Source organism: Vipera ursinii (assembly GCF_947247035.1).
Source record: "Vipera ursinii genome assembly, chromosome: 13".
NCBI lineage: Eukaryota > Metazoa > Chordata > Lepidosauria > Squamata > Viperidae > Vipera > Vipera ursinii.
This window is the reverse complement of record NC_139526.1, coordinates 13,424,938-13,445,808: the sequence shown is the minus strand read 5'-3', so window position 1 is coordinate 13,445,808 and position 20,871 is coordinate 13,424,938. Positions and strand designations below refer to the sequence as shown.

The 20,871-nt window shown below is 44.0% G+C and overlaps 1 protein-coding gene across 1 annotated transcript in view; it reads left to right on the top strand.

Annotated features, from left to right (window-relative positions):
• Positions 1 to 19,453, top strand: part of PDXDC1 (pyridoxal dependent decarboxylase domain containing 1) — a 33,521-nt gene extending 14,068 nt beyond the window's left edge. Inside the window, exons 5-23 of the mRNA XM_083372776.1 lie at positions 346 to 492; positions 1,500 to 1,689; positions 2,661 to 2,729; positions 2,898 to 2,976; positions 4,173 to 4,257; positions 5,180 to 5,228; positions 5,834 to 5,935; positions 7,865 to 7,990; positions 9,366 to 9,416; positions 9,532 to 9,595; positions 10,279 to 10,355; positions 11,488 to 11,593; positions 12,035 to 12,206; positions 12,412 to 12,518; positions 13,133 to 13,254; positions 14,449 to 14,541; positions 14,643 to 14,739; positions 15,068 to 15,172; positions 16,816 to 19,453. Of these exons, the coding sequence (XP_083228902.1) occupies positions 346 to 492; positions 1,500 to 1,689; positions 2,661 to 2,729; positions 2,898 to 2,976; positions 4,173 to 4,257; positions 5,180 to 5,228; positions 5,834 to 5,935; positions 7,865 to 7,990; positions 9,366 to 9,416; positions 9,532 to 9,595; positions 10,279 to 10,355; positions 11,488 to 11,593; positions 12,035 to 12,206; positions 12,412 to 12,518; positions 13,133 to 13,254; positions 14,449 to 14,541; positions 14,643 to 14,739; positions 15,068 to 15,172; positions 16,816 to 17,060 (2,086 nt within the window). The 3' untranslated portion in view covers positions 17,061 to 19,453. The remainder of the gene's footprint in view (positions 1 to 345; positions 493 to 1,499; positions 1,690 to 2,660; positions 2,730 to 2,897; positions 2,977 to 4,172; positions 4,258 to 5,179; positions 5,229 to 5,833; positions 5,936 to 7,864; positions 7,991 to 9,365; positions 9,417 to 9,531; positions 9,596 to 10,278; positions 10,356 to 11,487; positions 11,594 to 12,034; positions 12,207 to 12,411; positions 12,519 to 13,132; positions 13,255 to 14,448; positions 14,542 to 14,642; positions 14,740 to 15,067; positions 15,173 to 16,815) is intronic.
• Positions 19,454 to 20,871: the final 1,418 nt, after the last annotated feature.

Here is a 20,871-nt window from a genome sequence, read left to right as displayed (position 1 = left end):
GCTTAAAACCAGTAACTGTGAGAGGGACCTTGGAGTCCTAGTGGACGATCCCTTGACCGTGAGCCTTCAGAGGAAAGAAACCCATCAGGCCAATGATGGCTTAAAAGCAAGTTAAAATCCAATCTACAAACAGAACAGTGGATTGGATTTTAACTCGGTCTTAAGCCATCGCCAGCTTGTCTAACCACGCTTTTAGACAGAGAACGAATACCGCTTAATTACAATAACATTCAATAAAATGCCCACTGAACATTTTTCTGTATATTAGGAAAGGCTTTTTTTCCCCCCAGCTACAAATAAAGGTGTGATTTGTGTCGTATTCTCCTTTTTTTTCCTGGTTTGCAGGCTTCAAAATGTGGGGGAACGGGGACATATGGCTCTCTTAGGACACAGCTTGGCGGCTTATATTTCCATCCTGGACAGAGACAGGCTGAGGAAACTTACTACCAAAATCCTTTCTGATACAACTTTGTGGCTTTGCAGGCTCTTCAGGTAACCTTTGTGTGACTTGAACACTTTTTGAGTCTGCCCTTTTCTCAGAAGAACGCAGGAAAGAAAGTCGCATTTAATCTCAATCTCCGGAAAGTAATGAGCAAAGCAACAGGCTGCTTTTATTGTCAGTATTGTTATTGTCGTTAGCCTATATACCGTAGCCAGGAGATCACAAGTGCTATTGCAGAGTAGCATGCGTGTGCGCTTCCCAAGATGCACCACAGCAGGTTGAGCTGGCTTCACCCCAGAGAGAAAGATGAGTGGCACCCAAGACCACATCCCTTCCCGGAGCTGCCTCAAAAACGGGCGCCGCAACCAGGAAGGTTCAGAGCTGGCAGGAATCCGACTGCCTACACAGAGCACCAGCTCGCCTCCCCACCAAAGTGGTAGCTATCTATCTATCTATCTATCTATCTATCTATCTATCTATCTATCTATCTATCTATCTATCTATCTATCTATCTACCTGTCTACCTGTCTACCTGTCTATCTGTCTATCTATCTATCTATCTATCTGCCTAGAACAGGCTTTCAAACTGTTAGGTTGGGGTCTTCAAACTTGGCCCTTTGATGACTCGTGGAACTCCCAGAATTCCTCAGCCAGAGCACGCTGGTTGAGGAATTCTGGGAGTTGAAGTCCACGAGTCATCAAAGGGCCAAGTTTGAAGTCCCCTGTGTTAGGTGGACAGAAGCTGAGGCAAGTGACGGGAGCTCGCCCTGCCACACAGCGTTGGGACTCGCACCGCCGGAGCTGAGGCCACCTCCAGTGTGGATCCGAGCCGCTGCACCTCTTGTTGTCGGTTAATAAACAGTGCGTTCCGTGGGAGATCAACTCGGGTTGCCTCTCATGCTGCACTTTCCTAAGACCCCTTTTCTGTGTCTTTCAGCCACGGAAATTACAAGCTTAACAGAACGCTGTGAAGAATTGCTTAACTTTTTACGTGAAGCAAGTGAGCCGGCCCCCTTTTCCAGGATGCTCGTGTTTAATTCATAATTGCTCTTCACAGGTTTGAAAATGGGTCAGCCTATTACCATGAAGACGATCGCGAAGGACTTTTAAAAGTTTGCAAGCTGGTGATTCACTCCCGCTATGACGATTATGCCACCGAAGGTTTTAATGCCTTATATAACAAGCAGCCAGTGGTGTACATCAGTGCTGCAGCAAGAACTGGCTTGGGCCAGTTCCTCTGTAGTCAGGTAAGTTGAAATGGGTGCAAACGTTTTGGCATACAAGTCATTGTTACCTCCTCCTTTGACGCCCCCCATCGTATTGTTCAGTAAACCCTCTGTTAATTTGATTGATTGCTTGATATCCCATCGTTATGATCTAATACTCCTCCTTCCTCTTATTTTCCCCCACAACAACAACCCTGTGAGGTGAGTTGGGCTGAGAGAGAATGACTGGTCCAAGGCCACTGAGCTGCTTTCATGCCTAAAGTGGAACTAGAACTCACAGTCTCCTAGTGATTGGTTGAAAGCTGCCCAGTTGGCTTTCATGGCGAAGACGGGACTAGAATTCACAGCCCCTGGCGATTGGCCCAAAGTCACCCAGCTGGCTTTCATGGCTAAGGCAGGACTAGAACTCCCAGTTTCTTGGTGATTGGCCCAAAGTCACCCAGTTGGCTTTCACGGCTAAGGCGGGACTAGAACTCACAGTCTCCTGGCGATTGGCCCAAAGTCACCCAGTTGGCTTTCATGGCTAAGGCAGGACTAGAACTCACAGTCTCCTGGTGATTGGCCCAAAGTCACCCAGTTGGCTTTCATGGCTAAGGCGGGACTAGAACTCACAGTCTTTCTAGCTTGGTGCCTTAACCACTAGAGCAGACTAACTCTCTTAACCATTTGTACTGGCAACACTCTTATGAGTGAAGTGTTTTAGTTTAAAATCACGGCAGGCCACAACCGTAGAGTTGGAAATGGTCAGTGCACTTGATGATATGGAGACAGTTGCAGAAAGTTTAAACTAATCTACTTTGCAATAGTCCGAACATCTGGAACACAGCTGTCAGAGATCCCCGAAAACGGTTTCTAAGATGATTTTTTTACTGTGGCCCAAAGGAAAACCATTATGTAGTCAATATCTCGGGTGGGGCCCGTAGTAACTTTGAACGGCCACTAAATGGCCGTAAAACAAGGACTTAACTGGATTTTTGTATCTCTTTCCGCAGCTCGGCTTACCTCTTTCTTGCATGTGTCGAGTGCCGTGTAACACGATGTTTGGCTCCCAGCATCAAATGGTGAGGTTTGTTTTATAAAACACTACCCCCTCCAAAACAGTCACACTGGTGTTGCCTATTTGGATGCTTTCTTCATATTATTATTATTATTATTATTATTATTATTATTATTATTATTATTATTATTATTATTATTATTATTATTAATTTCATTTTGCTTGGTGGTAGGATGTTGCTCTGTTGGACAGACTGATCAAGGAGGACCTTGAATCTGGGAAGCTGCCAATCTTACTGGTGGCCAATGCCGGTGGGTGACTTTAGCAAACATAAACAAGCTGTTTTTTGGTGGTGCCTGGTTGTTTGTTGTTGTTGTTGCTGTTTGTCCCGTAACAAATGTCAGTGGCTTAACAGGCAGGAGAAGAAAATAAGAAAGGAGCCACCGCAGTGGTGGGATTCAGCCGGTTTGCACCACTTCGGCAGGACCGGTAGCTAATTTTTTTGTTGGCCCAGGCCCAGAATGGACTTCCAGAAGCAGCATCCATGCAGAGAACCAGTGGTTCACGTATTTGAATCCCACCACTCTGTCTGTCTGTCTGTCTGTCTGTCTGTCTATCTATCTAATTTCTATCTTCTCTCTCTCATCTATCTTTCTGTCTATTCATTTCTCTCATATCTATATCTGTGTCATCATATCTATCCATCTATCTATCTATCTATCTATCTATCTATCTATCTATCTATCTATCTATCTACTATCTGTATCCATCGTCTGTCTGTCTATCTATCTGTCTATCTTCTATCTCTATATCCATGCTGTCTGTCTGTCGGTCTGTCTGTCTGTCTGTCTATCATCTATCTATCTATCTATCTATCTATCTATCTATCTATCTATCTATCTATCTACTATCTGTCTATATCCATCATCTCTGTCTGTCTGTCTGTCTGTCTATCTCTATCTATCTCTATCTATCTATCTATCTATCTATCTATCTATCTATCTATCTATCTATCTATCTATCTCTATCTATCTATCTATCTATCTATCTATCTATCTATCTATCTATCTATCTATCTATCTATCTACCCACCCACCCACCCACCCACCCACCCACCCACCCATCTATCTATCTATCTATCTATCTATCTATCTATCTATCTATCTATCTATCTATCTATCTATCTATCTATCTATCTTCTATCTGTCTATATCCATCATCTCTCTGTCTGTCTGTCTGTCTATCTATCTGTCTATTCATCTACCTAATTTATCTATCTTTATCTTTATCTCTCCTATTGTTTATCATCTACCATCTACTATATCTGTCTATCCAGTGATGGGATCCAGCCGGGAGTTTACAACTCCGCTGGGGAAGGGAGGGAGTGATGGGGCCTGTGATCCAAAACATTTGCAGAGCCCCTGTTTGCTCAGCTCTACCTCAATGGCGCTGTCATCCTTGCCAGCCTGTCTTCTTAGCCTCCCTTTGCCGTCTCCTTTCCATACAGGCACCCCAGGGGCAGGGCACACCGACAAACTCGGGCGGCTCCGGGAACTCTGCCAGCAGCACGGCATGTGGCTCCACGTTGAAGGGTACGGCGTCATTCTTAGAACCGTTTTATATGAAATGTTCAGTCAACTCCAGGCGAGAGGCACGCCCAGTAGACAGCACTGGTTCATGCAGACTGAGGAGGTTATCGCTGCAGCTGTCAGAATACTACACAGTGCTGGACAGAAAAGGGCATGGAGAAAGGCTCTCCTGATGGGAGCAATTTATAATAGGGACAGATTGCAGCCAGCTGGATCCTTCTTCTACGTCAGATGCTGAACAGAGATATAGTTTAAAACAGCCTACTTAGAATGCCGAGTTCTGGAGAGAGACCTCAACACTAAACCTCTCTTCGCCCATGGGGCTACCCAGCTGGCTTTCATCCTGCCAAAGGCGGGACTAGAATTCTCAATCACCTGGGGATTGGCCCAAAGTCACCCATCTGGCTTTCATGCCAAAGGCGGGACTAGAACTCTCGGTCTCCTGGGGATTGGCTCAAAGTCACCCAGCTGGCTTTCATGCCAAAGGCGGGACTAGAATTCTCAGTCACCTGGTGATTGGTCCATAGTCACCCAGCTAGCTTTCATGACAAAGGCGGGACTAGAATTCTCAGTCACCTGGTGATTGGTCCATAGTCACCCAGCTAGCTTTCATGATAAAGGCGGGACTAGAATTCTCAGTCACCTGGTGATTGGTCCATAGTCACCCAGCTGGCTTTCGTGCCAAAGGTGGGACTAGAACTCTCAGTCGCCTGGTGATTGGTCCATAGTCACCCAGCTGGCTTTCATGGCTATGGCAGAACTAGAACTCCTCGTTTCTAGACTGGTGCCTTTACCAGTAGGCTGAACTGGCTCCCCTATTATAAATCTTCTTTATGTTATCTATTTATTTTCAAATGTATTTGAATATAAATTAAAATGTGTGTCATGGTCAACCTACTGAAAAGGGCCTGCTTGTTTGTTTCAGGGTGAATTTAGCCACACTGGCTTTGGGTTACGTCTCATCTTCCATACTGGTATGTTGTGCCCCTGCTCTTGTTTTGGCATATTTGCCGGTGTTCCTCTGTAACCAAAAGCACCGCTTTTATGTTCTTCCCCAAAGCAGAAAGGCAGAAAGTTTGTAAATCTACTTTGAGGTGAAAAATAACCTGGAAAGAGTTGATGTCCAAACTTTCAGCTCTTCCGTACTCCCAAATCGTTTGACTCATTCATCATTCTTAAATTCTCAGAACGGATTTCCCCCTCTCCCCCCCCCCCCATCTAGAAAGGAGATGTAGGACTTGGCTATATTTTCGTCAAAAATTATCCATCGGTCAGAAGTTAAGGTTGTTTTTGTTTAAGTACCGTAAAACATCCCGCAGTTGAGCCGAGCTTTAAACAGGGAAGAACGTCAGCCAAATGGTTTTGACAAAACCGAATATTTTTTTCGTATTGAACCAAGCATGTAAATCTTGTCTCTCAAAGAAAAGTGAAAGTGAGCTATTTTGGGTCGTGCTTTGCCTCCTGGCTGGACTCGGCCATGTCTCCTTAGAGATAACCTTATCTTGTTTTTTTTTAGATGCACAGAAAAAAATAAATAAAACTGCATTTCTGATCTTCTCACCCCACCCCCTTTTTGTAGGCAGCAACCAAATGTGACAGCATGACACTGACACTCGGACCGTGGTTGGGTCTTCCAGCAGTGCCGGCAGTGACTCTTTACCGACAGGAGGATCCTTCTTTGGTAAGCGGGTGGCCCAGGATGCAGTGGCAAGAGAAGGCGGGCCCTGAAGCTCTCTGCAACTCAGGATTGGCTGCAGTACATTGCAGTTGACTGCCACTCAAGGAGTCCAGTTGCTCACAGTCCTTGGGAAAGACTAACATCTACTCCATGATTTTTTTTAAAAACCGATGTTGATGATCTTTGAACTCAGGGCGTGCTTGTGTTAAGAACAATGTACGGTCCCACTCAGGCCAAATTCAGCCCGGTAGATATTTCACGGAGTAGACCACTTCGTAAAAATCTGCGCTTGCTCCTTGGTAGGGGCACTAAAGGGCCCAAATGGACAAATGCAATGTGAGATGGATGAGCTGCCTTTTGCTGGATGTAGGAGAAGGGACGGGCAGAGCCTGGCGGGTGGAGTCAAGAGAGGAATCAGCCTGGAGTCATGATGTTCCCACAAATGGTCTGCCTCCAACCCCTCCTGAACTCCGTTGACTCTTACCGAGCACCAATTTAATGCTGACCATTAGTTGGCTAAATCCTGGTGTATAGGCATGAACAACAAATCAGCTTAACAGGAACTTAGCATGCGGTCCTGATTCTTCTCATTTGACATGGGGGAATTCTTAAGTGGTGCGGTAAAAGTGGCAGAGATTTGATCTTCTGAAGTTCAGTATCTGAGGGGCTGCCACAAGGTGTTGGGGGGGCAGGTTGTTCACCAGAGCACCCGAGGGAAGGACGAGAAACAATAGTTGGAAACTGATCAAGGAGAGAAGCAACCTGGAATTAAGGAGAAACTTTCAGACAGTTAAGGACAATCAACCAGTGGAACAGCTTGCCTCCAGAAATCATGGGCGCTCCATCACTGGAGATTATTAAGAAGAGAATAGACAATCACCTGACTGAGATGGTTATAGGTTCTCCTGTTTGAGCAGGGGGCTGGACTAGAAGACCTCCAAAGTACCTTCCAGCTTCTATTCTATTCTGTTCTATTCTATATTTTCTATTCTATTCTATTCTTCTATTCTAATCTATTCTATTCTATTCTATTCTATTCTATTCTATTCTATTCTATTCTATTCTATTATTTCTTTTCTTATTCTATTCTATTCTAATTCTATTCTGTTCTATTCTATTCTATTCTATTCTATTCTATTCTATTCTATTCTATTATTTCTTTTCTTATTCTATTCTATTCTATTCTATTCTATTCTATTCTATTCTATTCTATTCTATTCTATTCTATTCTATTCTATTCTATTCTATTCTATTCTATTCTATTATCTCCGAGGTCCCTCCCAACTCTTATTCTGTAATATTTTAATTTTGCAATTTCCCCCCCCCCCTCCATTCTGAGCTTGACTGTTCTCCATTCCATTTATTCTATTCTATTCTATTCTATTCTATTCTATTCTATTCTATTCTATTCTATTCTATTCTATTCTATTCTATTCTATTCTATTCTAATTCTAATTCTAATTCTGTTCCTGTTCCATTCCATTCCATTCCATTCCATTCCATTCCATTCCATTCCATTCCATTCCATTCCATTCCATTCCATTCCATTCCATTCTATTCTATTCTATTCTATTCTATTCTATTCTATTCTATTCTATTCTATTCTATTCTATTCTATTCTTCATTCCTCTATTCTATTCTTATTCCATTCTATTATCTGCACAGTTGACTTCACATTAGGGGGGCAAATTTCAGAATCACTGCTTTTTCCCTCCTTGATACTCTTTCCAGTATGAATTTGGGGTCTAGAAGACCAGTCTTTTAAATCTGGCTTTCAGGGACTGAAGTAGTAGGAGAAGATACGTTGAGCTGCTGGGCGTCTTCCCTGCTCCTCGAATGACCTCGGCTGAGCTTTCCAGACGAGCAGAGTCAGACGCAAGAAGAGGGGTGAAATAACATCTGGCCTTTACTTCTCTGTTGGGTTTCTTGCAGTCGCTGGCAGCAGGCCTGACCTCCAGCCAGGTGGTAGAGAAACTGCGTGCTTTGTCCCTCTGGCTGTCCTTGCAGTATCTCGGCCACGACGGAATCGTGGAGAGAATTAAGCACGCCTCACAACTGGTAAGGAGCGCCGATGGGTTTGGGTTTCTGGGCCTTCCTCGGGATGTGATTTGATTTGTTCACAGAGCTCGGGCACTCAGATTTATGGGCACAAAAAGACTTGTTTCCTTCTTTCCCAAGGGTGCCAGCAGTGGGGGAGAAAACAGTGTCAAAAGCAAGGTCTCCACCTTGGTGACTTGAAGATGTCTGGATTTCAACTGCCAGAATTCCCCAGCCAGCCAGTGTGGACTTTTAACCCCAGAATTCACCAGCCAGCCAGTGTGGACTTCAGCTCCCAGAATTCCCCAGCCAGCCAGTGTGGACTTTTAACCCCAGAATTCCCCAGCCAGCCAGTGTGGACTTCAACTCCCAGAATTCCTGAGCCAACATGGCTCAGCTTGGAAACCTCTCTCTTTCCCCTCAGCACGGCTGGCTCAGGAATTCTGGGAGTTGAAGTCCACGAGTCATAAAGCAGCCTAGGCCTAGACCAGGGGTAGGCAACCTTGGCTCTTTTATGACTTCTGGACTTCAACTCCCAGAATTCCTGAGCCAGCATGGAGGAACTATGGCCCCCTCATGACTTGTGGACTTCAACTCCCAGAATTCCTGAGCCAACATGGCTCAGCTTGGAAACCTCTCTCTTTCCCCTCAGCACGGCTGGCTCAGGAATTCTGGGAGTTGAAGTCCACGAGTCATAAAGCGGCCTAGGCCTAGACCAGGGGTAGGCAACCTTGGCTCTTTTATGACTCGTGGACTTCAACTCCCAGAATTCCTGAGCCGACATGGCTCAGCTTGGAAACCTCTCTTTCCCCTCAGCATGACTGGCTCAGGAATTCTGGGAGTTGAAGTCCACGAGTCATAAAAGAGCCGAGGTTGCCCACCCCTGCCCTAGGACAACTTGCTACGAGACACTTCAATAATTCAGTGTAGTTATTTAAAATAATTTTAAACGTGATTTTAATTTTTGTCACTGACATTTCATTTTGTCCCTCTTTGGACACCCTTTCTTGACTGATTCTATTCCACAATTTCTTTGATATTAATGTAACTCTTGTCCCTCACGGTGAGTTGTCTGTGGCCAGTTTGTCCCTCAGCGAGTTGGCTGTGGTGATTAGCCACGGCCTGGCTGGGAATTCTGGGAGTTGAAATCCACCCTTCAAGTTGCCAAGGTTGAGAAAAAGTGCTAAACAGAATAGTAAAACTATGCGAGAACATTTTGAGCTTGAAATGTTAGTGCATTTTGAGCTTGAAATGTTAGTAAATAAATAAATAAATCTCAATATCACTGTTTGACTTGAGCGCATCGCTTCACGCTTTATGGAAAGGTACACAAACCTGATGCCCATTTTACTCACCTTTGGAACATTTCCCTGATTTTATACATTTGTTTCTTTAGAGTCAGCGACTCCTGGAAAACCTGAAGAACCAAGATTTTATTCGAACCTCGGTACGTTTCTATTTTCAACCTATATATATATACTGTATATATAGTCCAGTTGGGGAAAGTTGATTTAAATAGCGTGTTAAGACTTCACCTTATTTTCCCAAAATTTGTTTTCCAGGTCGAAGATGAATTTAGCTCTCCCGTGGTGGTGTTCAGGTTTTCCCCAGAAAAGTCACATATCGGTGAGGATTTGCAGAAGGAAAGCTCCTCGTGATCTACAGACTCTTATTTTGCTGAAAAAATAGCAATCTTGCCAATAGTTTTGTCGTTAATCGATTCTCGTTCACGCTGGTGCCTGTTTTAGCATCAGCAAGTGAGAAAAATCAGACACTTAAGAGAAAAGAGCTTTTGTACCTGGCTAATTTGGGGTTCTGGTTTTCTAATACCTCACCAAACACAGATTGTACAAGGATGATTTAAGATACTGTATTGTTAGGTTTATTAAAGATGGATCTTCAAATTGTTACCTGTGCAACTGCTTTCAGAAAGTTGTACAAAAGGAACTGTTTGATATTATGACGCCCGCTGCTCACATGAGCAAAATAGGCCAGATATCTGCAGGAAAATCAGGGCTGTAAGCTTTTTTATATCCCATATTATGTTATTTATTGAGTGATCGATTAAACCAGTCTGCTACCCATCGCCTAGATTATTGGGATATTATTTAAGCGAGCGCCTGGTGCCGTGTTTGTATATTAAAATCTGTAAAGAATTAAACCGTGCCATCTTAACATGCATAAAAATAACTGAGAAACTCGTTGAGGGGGGAAAAACCCCAAAACATTTCAAATGGTGGGATGAAGTTTAGCTTGTGTTAATTTCTTCCTGCTAAATCTTCTTTTCCCCCTTTCTCTTTCGGATTCAGATCAGATGCTACAAGCTGCGCAATTGGCTGCGGTCACCGAGAATGAGGGAGACATTTGTGATACCTTTAACCAATGGGTAAGTAGAATTATTTCTTAACAGTGTGTAGTTTGGGACTCAAATCCTGGTTTTTTTCGGGGGTGAAAAATAGCCCGGTAACAGGTAGTCCTTGACTTACAACAGCTCCCTTAGTGACAGTTCAAAGTTACCGTGGCTCTGGAAAAAAAAAGACTTAATGACTGTTTTTCACAATTAACAACCGTTGCAGCCTCCCAGGGTCGTGTGCTCAAAATTTAGATGCTTGGCAACTGACTCCTCTTCATGACGGTCGCCGTGTCCTGGGGTCTTATGGTTGTGACTGTCCGACAAGCCAAGTCAAAAGCGGAAGCCGGCTTCACTTAACAACCATGTCACTGGCTTAACATCTGTCTCACTTAGCAGTGGAAATTTGGGGCTCAGTTGTGGTTGTAAGCTGAGGACTACCTGTAGGAGCCCATTAGACTCGATGATTAGATGAGTTGGCATCAAAACTTTCTCAAAACAGAGAAAAGAAATGTACAAATGTTTCTTGCCACACAAAGGAACAATATTTGAGTAGATTTGGTGACTGCTCTAACACTGAAGGATTTTAAGAAGAGACTGGACAGCCATTTGTCTGAAATGGTATATGTTCTTCTGCTTGAGCAGGGGGCTGGACTAGATGACCTCCGAGATTCTGTTCTGTTCTATTCCATTCCATTCCGTATTATATTATTTATTCTACTCTACTCTACCCTACTCTACTCCATTCCACTTCACTCCACTCCATTCCATTCTATATTATCTACTCTACTCTATTCTACTCTACTCTATTCTATATTATATTATCTATTCTACTCTACTCTACCCTACTCTACTCCATTCCACTCCACTCCACTCTATATTATCTACTCTACTCTGCTCTGCTCTGCTCTACTCTACTCTACTCTACTCTATTCTTCTGGTACCCATGTTCTGATTGCATTCTTCTAGGTCAGGGGCAGGCAGCTATGGCACCACTTCAGGAGACTTTCATTCAGAGCAAGTTTGAGCATGCAAAAATCAGCTTGCAGACAATAGAAGCCTATTTTGGAGTCTTCATAGACCAGAAGACAGCTTGTAATTTATAGGCAGCAAGTGGGAGATCTGTTATTTTCCTTGACCTGGGCTTGCTTGCTTTTTATTTTTTTAGCTTGGAGAGCAACTGGCTCAGTTGGTCCCTGCCAGTGGGGTGGATCTGGTGGATCTGGAGGACGAAGGCACATGCGTGCGTTTCAGCCCTTTAATGACTTCTGCAGGTAACCATCTCCCTTTTGTATCCATTGGGCAATTTTCATTGATGCGACAAATGATGCGCTTCCTTAAAGACCATCATTAGAGCCGTGGTGGCGCAGTGGTTAGAAAGCAGTACTGCAGGCTAATTCTGCCAACTGCCAGCAGTTCGATCCTGACCGGCTCCAGGTTGACGCAGCCTTCCATCCTGAAGTTGGTAAAATGTGAGCCTGTTGCCAAGAATCCGAATTTCGATCACGTGACCGTGGGGAAGGCTGCGGTGGTTTGTGTGAAAAACGGTCGCAGGTCCATTTCTCAGTCGCTGTGGTAACTTCCAGGGGCCACTAAACCATTGTAAGTTGAGGGCTGCCTGTATTACCCGGGTGTGCTTGGGTTGCAGGGCGACATTGCAGGAGGTGTCCCTTCTACCAAAGGGAGACGACACGCTGACGTGCCAATCTTTTCAGTTTTAGGAACGGAAGTGCAAGACGTGGATCAGCTGATGGACTGCTTAAAAATGAAGGTCCCAGTTCTGAACTGCACGTTGCAGCTGAGAGAGGAATTCGAACAGGAAGTCAAGAGAACCGTCGGCCTGTCCTACGTGGAAGATTTGAGCTGGCCTGGCCTTGGGGTGGTCAGGTAGGCGTGTTCAGCCGACACAGGGCAAGCCACCTAAGCATATGAAACAAGAGCCAAGCCCTACTGCCTCGTAGCACTGATGGTGTTACCTAGTTTGGTAACGCAACCACAGTTCAATAAGGATTGGGGGATAGGTGGGGGAGGGAGTGGAACAGGAATGGAAGTAAATCAGTATTTACTAAACCTTTTGACTTGGTTTCGAAAGGTATAAGGGCCAAAACGAAGAGATGCCGGAGAAAGACGCGGAGAAGATAAACAGCTGCCTTTTGAAGAAGCTCAACGAACTGGAATCGGACCTGTTATTTTCATTAGGTAATTGGCTATCTGTGAAATGTGTGTATGTGTATGTCAGAAAGATGATATATAGGGCCGTGGTGGCGAACCTACGGCACGCGTGCTGCAGGGGGGCACGCAGAGCCCTCCCTGTGGGCACGCGCGCCGTCGCCCCAGTCCTAGGCCTTCTGCTGGCTTTTATAAAACCTTTTCGCTTAAAAAAAAAAAAGGTTAAATCAATGAATCAATTTCAACTTCTCGTGGGAAGAAAAAAGATCTCGCAAAGTTGGAATTGATTGATTGAACTTTTTAGTCCCACCCAGTCTGCTGTTACCACCGCAGCCACACCCACCCAATGAGCCACACCCACCCAATAGGCCACGCCCACCCGGCACCCAACGATACGTAAGAAGGTTTTGAGTTGCAGTTTGGGCACTCGGTCTCTTAAAAGGTTTACCATCACTGGGGGCTGGACTAGAAGACCTCCAAGGTCCCTTCCAGCTTTATTCTGATTCTGCACTAGTCAAGTTTGGTTTAGAAACTGAACGAGCCTTACATTATAGTCCACCTTAGGCATGAAAGCAGTCTGGGTAACTGGGCCAGTCACCAGGAGAGAGAGAGTACAAATCTTGAGAATCTGGTCTTCCTTCTAGGGCCAGAATTTGGAGCAGAGAAGAACTGCATTTATATCGGAATGGTCACAGAGGATCTAGATGTCCCTGAGCTGGTGGAAACTATTGCAGCAACTGGCCGTGAAATTGAAGAAAATTCAAAGGTGTGTACAGAAGCTCCAAGAACATAGGTCATGTCTGTGGGGCTGCCACAAATATCTCAGGGGCTACCCCAAAGAAGAGGGAGTCAAGCTATTCTCCAAAGCGCCTGAGGGCAGGACAAGAAGCAACAGATGGAAACTAACCAAGGAGAGAAGCAATCCAGAACTAAGGAGAAACTTCCTGACAGTGAGAACAATTAACCAGTGGAACAACCTGCCTCCGGAAGCTGTGAAATCTCCAATACTGGAAGTTTTTAAGAAGAGACTGGACAGCCACTTGTCTGAAATGGTATAGGGTTTCCTGCCTGAGCAGGGGGGTTGGACTAGATGACCTCCAAGGTCGCTTCCAACATTATTATTATTATTATTATTATTATTATTATTATTATTATTATTATTATTATTATATTATATCTAGCCCCCATAGCCTCCGCTATTCCTAATTGCAGCGCATGTAGTGCAGCAGTTTTTATCCACCGTGTCGTTGCACATTTGTATGCTATGAAGAGTGCCACATAAGGGAGCCACAATTAATGAGGAACAGAATTACAGAATAGTAAGACTTGGAAGGGACCTTGGAGGTCTTCCAGTCCAACCCCCCTGCTCAAGCAGCAAACCCTGTTACCATTTCAGACAAATGGCGGTCCAATCTCTTCTTAAAAATCTCGAGTGTTGGAGCACCCACAACTTCTGGAGGCAAGTCATTCCACTGATTAATTGTTCTAACTGTCAGGAAGTTTCTCCTTAGTTCTAGGTTGCTTCTCTCCTTGCTTAGTTTCCTTCCGTTGCTTCTTGTCCTGCCTTCGGGGGCTTTGGAGAATAGCTTGACTCCCTCTTCTTTGGGGCAGCCCCTGAGATATTGGAACACTCCTATCATGTCACCCCCCCAGTCCTTCTTTTCTAGACATACCCACTTGATGACAGGAAGTGCTCCATAGTTGTGTTACGTTGAACACTGACACCCCCTGGGCAGAATATGGCTCCCATTTCTCCCCCTGAGTCTCATGAGGCTTCCAGTTTTGCAACCCAGATGTGCCATCGTGCAAGTTAGCACCTTGTCAGTGGACGTGGAGTTGGAAGTTCACAAGTCTTAAAAGTTGCGAAGATTGGATACCTCAACCTTAAATACTTAAAACATGGACTAGAAACTCAACTGGCATTTCTCATATATGTTCAATTGGTTCTCTTTCTGATCAGCTTTTGGAAAACATGACCGAGGTTGTTCGAAAAGGCATCCAAGATGCACAGGTTCAGTTGCAGAAAGCCAATGAAGAACGCCTCCTGGAAGAGGTGAGCGGATTGTGGGAAGTCTTCTCCTTGCCGGGATACCTCTTCTTGATATTTTGCTGGGCAAGAACCCTTCATTTTTTGGATTCTCCTGTTGTTTCCAGGGCTTGCTTCGACAGATTCCTATGGTGGGCTCTGTGCTCAACTGGTTTTCCCCATTTCATGCCTCGGCGAAGGGACAGACTTTTAATCTAACGGCAGGTGAGATGGCATTTGACTGGCTGGGTCTTGAACCAGGATTAATTATCCCGAGATAAGAGGAAACGCTGGAGGCTTTGCAGTTGACCAGCTTGAAGGACGTCCCTAGCCAACATCCAGGGTTTTTTTCCCCCCTTTCATTTTCCCACCATTGCTTGGACATGAGGGTTGACCATTGTAAAAAATAGGATGTCTGGAGCTTGGCTAGATGAGGGGGCCTCCAAACTTGGCCACTTTAAGACAAGTGGACCTCGACTCTCGGAATTCCTCAGCCAGCCGTGAACGATGCATTTCTCCAGATCTGATGCGTTTGCACCCCTTTTTTTGACAGGTTCTCTAGAATCCACAGAGACAACATACGTATCCAAAGTCCAGGGCACGGGGATCACCCCGCCTCCCACTCCCACATCAGGCCGTGCTAGACAGAAGTTTCCTGGTAAGTTGGCTTCATCTTCGGTTTTATTTTTATTTTTATTTTATTTTATTTTATTTTATTATTTTATTATTTGACTTTATTTTATTTTATTATTTTTTATTTTATTATTTTATTTTATTTTATTTATTTTATTTTATTATTTTATTTTATTTTATTTTATTATTTTAAAAAGGACCTAATCATGCTACAGGAATATGCTCAGGTAAGTCACCAAGAGCCAAATTCTATTTCATGGAATCTTCTTTAAAAATAATAATAATAATAATAATAATAATAATAATAATAATAATAATAATAATAATAATAATAATAGTAATAGTAATAATAGTAATAATAATAATAATAAATCAACCATGATTTTTCTTCCAAATCTACTTTGGTAGTCCTCACTGTTGAGCAGGCTGTAAAAACAGTAAACTGACATAATTTTTAAAGGCTGAAGAAATCCATAGCCCAGTGAAATAAGAAGGGGAATGTGTGAATGGCCTTGGGTGGCAGGAGGAAGAGGTACAGTCAGATAAGAGGTGCAGGAAACATCTCAAAAGAGATCCTCCTTATTTTATTTTATTATAAAGTGTGGTGGTGGTGGGGGAAGAAATGTCCTTTTAGACTTGCAAGATTCTGCTAATGTAACCTAAGCAATCAAGACAAGAGCTAGTACAGGTAACCTTCGACTTAACGACCACGATTGAGCCCAAAATTTCGGTGGTTAAGTGAGACATTTGTTAAGTGAGTTCCCCCCCCCATATTTTACAACCTTTCTTGCCACAGTTGTTAATCGAATCATGGCAGTCGGTGAGTTCGTAACCCGGTTGTTAAGTCAGTCTGGCTTCCCCGCTGACTTTGCTCATCAGAGGGTCACAAAAAAGTGATCCCGTGACCGCGGATCATAAGTATATGCCAGTTGCCAAGTGTTGTGATTCCTCGCCAGCCGGTGGATCCGGCAGCTGAGTCTGAAGACTCAGAGGAGGAAGAGGAGGAGGGGCCTGGAGGAAGGCTCAGAGGAGCTCCAAGACTTAGGAACCTGGCCCCTCTACTCGTGCTCAGGCTGAGACACGGCTGTGCTGGAAGTCTGAGTTGGACAGCGAAGAAGCACAGCTGGGAAATATTCAGGATGCACGAAAGCGCCGGCGAGAGAAGCGAGTAGGACAGAGGAACGCAATGGGGCGGCTCCAAAGGCAAAGGAGAAGGCACTAGGAAGCCACGCCTGGGCTGAATAATAAAAGGGACAGTGTGGGAGGTGCTGGTTGCTGAAGGCAGCCGTTCGTGTTGAGGATGGAGTTTCTGTGGACTGGGTTTGTTTGCCTTGGACATTGACTCAGGTCTGTGAATAATACAAGGGGTTTGGGTTTTTCTTGCGCTTCCTGCCTGCTTGATGGGAAGAGGGGTTTCTCCTTGTGAGCATAACCAGGACTCACGGGGGCTGGGACAGAACACCAAGCCTCTGGATTTTGATCCCACGATCATGCTACAAGGGCGGCAACTGTAAAAAAACCCTGGCCGTCAGTGCCGTTGTGACTTGGAACGGTCCTTAAAAGAACTATAAATTTCGAGAACTACCTATACTTCTGGGTGTCCTTCTTAGGGCGGACAAGGCTAACAGAGGCGAACTTTCCCTTTCTCATTCCCGTCTTCCCTTCCAGGTCAAAAACTCTTTAAACGGGCCGGGAGGAACTCGGACGGGGTCAGCGAGACCAGTTCCGCGAGCCAAGCTGCTGATTTAGACAGAGGAGAATTCCCAGCTTCTCCCGCCAAGCCGGAAGACGCGGGGCCGTTGAGCCAAAGCCGGCCTTTCACCCAGGGGGCCTCCAGCGCTTCCCCAGGCACGAAGTCTCAGGCCTCGGGAAACGTCCCCTCGCCGTCCGAGGAGAAAGAGTGTCTTAGATAAAAAAAAAAAAATCAAGGATCTGCGCACGAAGACTTTGTGCAGGGGAGGTGGGGGGGTTGTAAAAGTGCATTTCGCTCCAGAAGAGAAAAACGAACGAGGCATTGAAAATGTGAAGCCTGCCAGCGGTAGTCAGTACGAATTGCTATTCAGGTGTGATTGGCTGGAGATTTTGCACAAAAATTAGTGGAAGGCTGCTTTCTCTCTCTCTCTCTCTCTCTCTCTCTCTCTCTCTCTCTCTCTCTCTCTCTCTCTCTCTTTCTTTCTTTCTTTCTTTTCTTTTTGATTTGTCTGCTTGGCTCCAATTCCTCTCGTTTTGTCCTGCGCACCCGTTTAGCGCCAAGGTTGGACCTGAGTGGCCAAGGAACATTTATTTCCCTCCTTTACCAGGGAACATGCAAGAATTAGGAGCCAAAGAAGAGTCTCCCCCCCCCCCAAAAAATGCCCGATTTTAAAAAAATAAATCAAAAGGTGCTTTGCAGAGACTTTTTCTTGCTTTTCTAAATAGGATCGCACTCTGTGCTGGGGTTCAACTAATCTAGTTCCCGTTTGCTGAACCCCACTAGCTGCTGGCTATTTTTTTTATTTAGCAGGCGTTTAAAATATTTGTCACAAGTCTAGCTGCCTTTACTGCGAACTTGGCGCTACTTCGGAGGGGGGGGCGGTTAAGCGGCTTTCAGATTCCCCCAATCTTTTGCCTCAACACGCCGTCCGTTCCTTTTTTCAGCACTGCGGGTGGACAAGAGAGGGAGAACAAGATTTTGCCATTTCACAGGATCCTAAGCGTTGGCTCAGGTAGCTTTAGACGTTCCTTGCCAGAGCCAAACTTAACTGGCCATTTAAAAAAAAGGAGGAAAATTCACACAATCCAGTTTGAAAGGTTTGCGTTGAAGGGACGTCCATCCTTATCGCTCCACGCTGCCTTTTTTCGAGCAGATGGCTTTATCTCGAGACTGGTGGCATGTTGATGGGTTTCCCCCCCTCCGTTGCTGTTGTAGCTTTTCTCATCGGTTGGTTGCGTTTGTTAAATATTGTAAATATTCAAGAGAAATTAGCTTATTATACAGTGCTGCACTAAGGAAAAGAAATACACGCACTAAGCTGATTTGGCTTTGAAAGTGACAAGAGTAGATATTCAAGCGTTGATTCCTCACCCAAGTGATGAATGACGCCTGTTGTTTTTTGAGACTGGATTTAGCTCTTTCTCTGCTCAACAGAGCAACTTTCTTCCTTAAGAGAATTGGCTGAACTCGGATCGCTCTTCCCCTGCTCGCCCCTTGTTCGGATTTAAAATGAGATGTTTCACGCGGACAAAAATAATTTTTTGAGCAATGTTTTGCCTATAGCGCAGTTTTCCCCCCCAGTCGGCTGCTACTTGGGTACACCGGACCCGTTTTCATCCGGAAACCCAAGAATTTGGGGAAATGAAAGTCAACATCCCGAGACATTAGCAGTTGGGGAACACTGCGGCATTTAAGAGAGTTCCATTTCCATTTAATTAATAAATAACGCTAGTGGAAGCTAAGGGACAATTTGATTCTCAGCAGTTGAAGAAGTCGATCCCATTCTAACACATATAATGAATTAAGGAGTGGTTATTCTCAAAATCATTTTTTTTTCCTTTTTGGTGGTGGTAATATAGTCCAGTGTTGAGTCGGTAAAGTATCCTAAGCAGAAAAAGTGCCATTCCCTCAACCAAAAAATAAATAAAAATAAATCCAAAACAGACCCACGTGGTCGTAATAGTAGAAATTGCTAATTTGGAAATGGGAGATATTTTTTTCCTGCTATAAAACCCAAGTATCCAGACATGATTCACATAAGTTATGGAGGTCTCACCAAACTAGATCTTACAGCGATTGCTAGAATATTCTCCTCTCTTCTAATAATCGACTTGAGGATCTGTTATCCTTTGCACTCAACTGGGCATTAAAGGTTCAAGCTTTGCTTATTATTATTATTATTATTTATGGAGGTTGAGAAGTAATGATCAACATATCTAGGGCAACCAGTTTCTTCAAGCTCAGCTAGAATTGATTGAAGCTCTTCCATGAGTACTGCAACAACGGGCTTTAATGACCAAAATGTTTGTTAAAGGTTAACAACAGCTTGTTCTTTCTTGATTGAGGGTTATTGCTGGTTAAATGTACAGTTAACTCCCAACTATTAAGGGTTGATTATTTTTTCCAAAGTGCAAATTGAATTGTCTTCCTTTTGACTTGTTTATTTAGTGCAATGATTTATATTAACCTGGGTTCATGGGGGGGGGGGGAAGGTTAAAAGTTATAATTGTTAATATAAATTTTAATGTTTTTATATCAAGCTGGCAGTTTTGCTGGAATACAGTCCTAATTTAGATACTTCTTAAATGCTTCAATAAAAGTTCTTCAACTTGTTGTCTCTTGAGTTTGTGATGGTTAAAAGAAGCAACCAGCAAAATCCTAGAGAAGTAGGGAATGTACACATCAGAAGATTTTAATTATTTCATCCCGAAGGTTGCTATTTCTGGCAGTGGTTGGATTCACACCTCATATAAATCAGGGGTCTTCAAACTTGGACCCTTTTATGACTTGTGGACTTCAACTCCCAGAATTCCTCCGCCAGGCAGAATTCTGGGAGTTGAAGTCCACAAGTCATAAAAGGGCCCAAGTTTGAAGACCCCTGATATAAACCATATGTGGTTTTAAGTATCTTAAAACTGAACAAGTTAAAGACAGCCCTGCAAATGAAATCAAGGTCTAGAAATTTGGATAATTTCTAGATTGTGGCGTTTTCGGACCTTGGTTTGTTTTCTTGCAGACGTTTCGTGACCCAACTAGGTAACATCATGGTTCGTTTTGTCTTTTGTTTTCAAAACTGTACTTGCCTTGTGCCTATAGATCCCTGAGCAGGACACAAAAACCCAGCCAGAAAAACCACAAAACCAGTTGTGTTTCCCTACTGCTACCTAACCAAATCAGACTTGAAAGAGCAAACCAAGTAACCAATCTAGGCTTTTAATTGGTCTACTGCCCTTAAATGAATTGTATTTGATTCACTGAAGCGGATTGTTATTTACACTTAGTCAGTCGCCACCATCACCACCCCATATCGCTTTACAATTAAGCACTGTAGGTGAATCCAGCTAAAAAAAAATATAGCTAAAAGTGCCATGCTGGTAGTCCTCAGCTTAACAACCAGCCACTCAGTGATCATTCAAAGTTGTCATGGACCCCTCAGAGGAACTTACAACCAGGTTCTGAAGTTCCAATGGCTGCTTCCCCTCTAAATTAACTTCCTTAGGTCTGGCACATTCACAAATACCTCAGAGGGATGCTCAGCCTTGTCCAGAAATTGTAGAACAGCAGCAAAGAAAAAAAAAACCTACCTACTTCAGACACACGTAAATACCTCAAAAGAAAAACCAGATTAAATCAGCAAAGAGTTTTAAAAGTTTTGGATCCTTACTTAGAAATGGGCATAAGAGACATGGGAGAGGGTTTTTTTTTAAGCAAATGGAGAAGATTTAAGCGAGGGACTGCTTTTAATCCTGATATATGTTATTTTGGCTACATTCAACGGTTTGATGGATCTGGTTAAATGAAAACCCCCACCTCCTCGGTTGCTGCGAGACACAGCGATGGTGAGATTCAGCCCAGATCCTCCCAGATCCTCTGACAGAATGGGAAGCTGAACAGTGGAGAAAAATACAGCATGAAAAAGCCAGAACAAAAACGTGGAACGTTGTCCATACAAACGTGTGCCTTGAAAGTCGTACCTGAAGCCACGTGGTTTTCTTGCAGGAGCAATGACCAGTTATGGAGATTCATGGTAG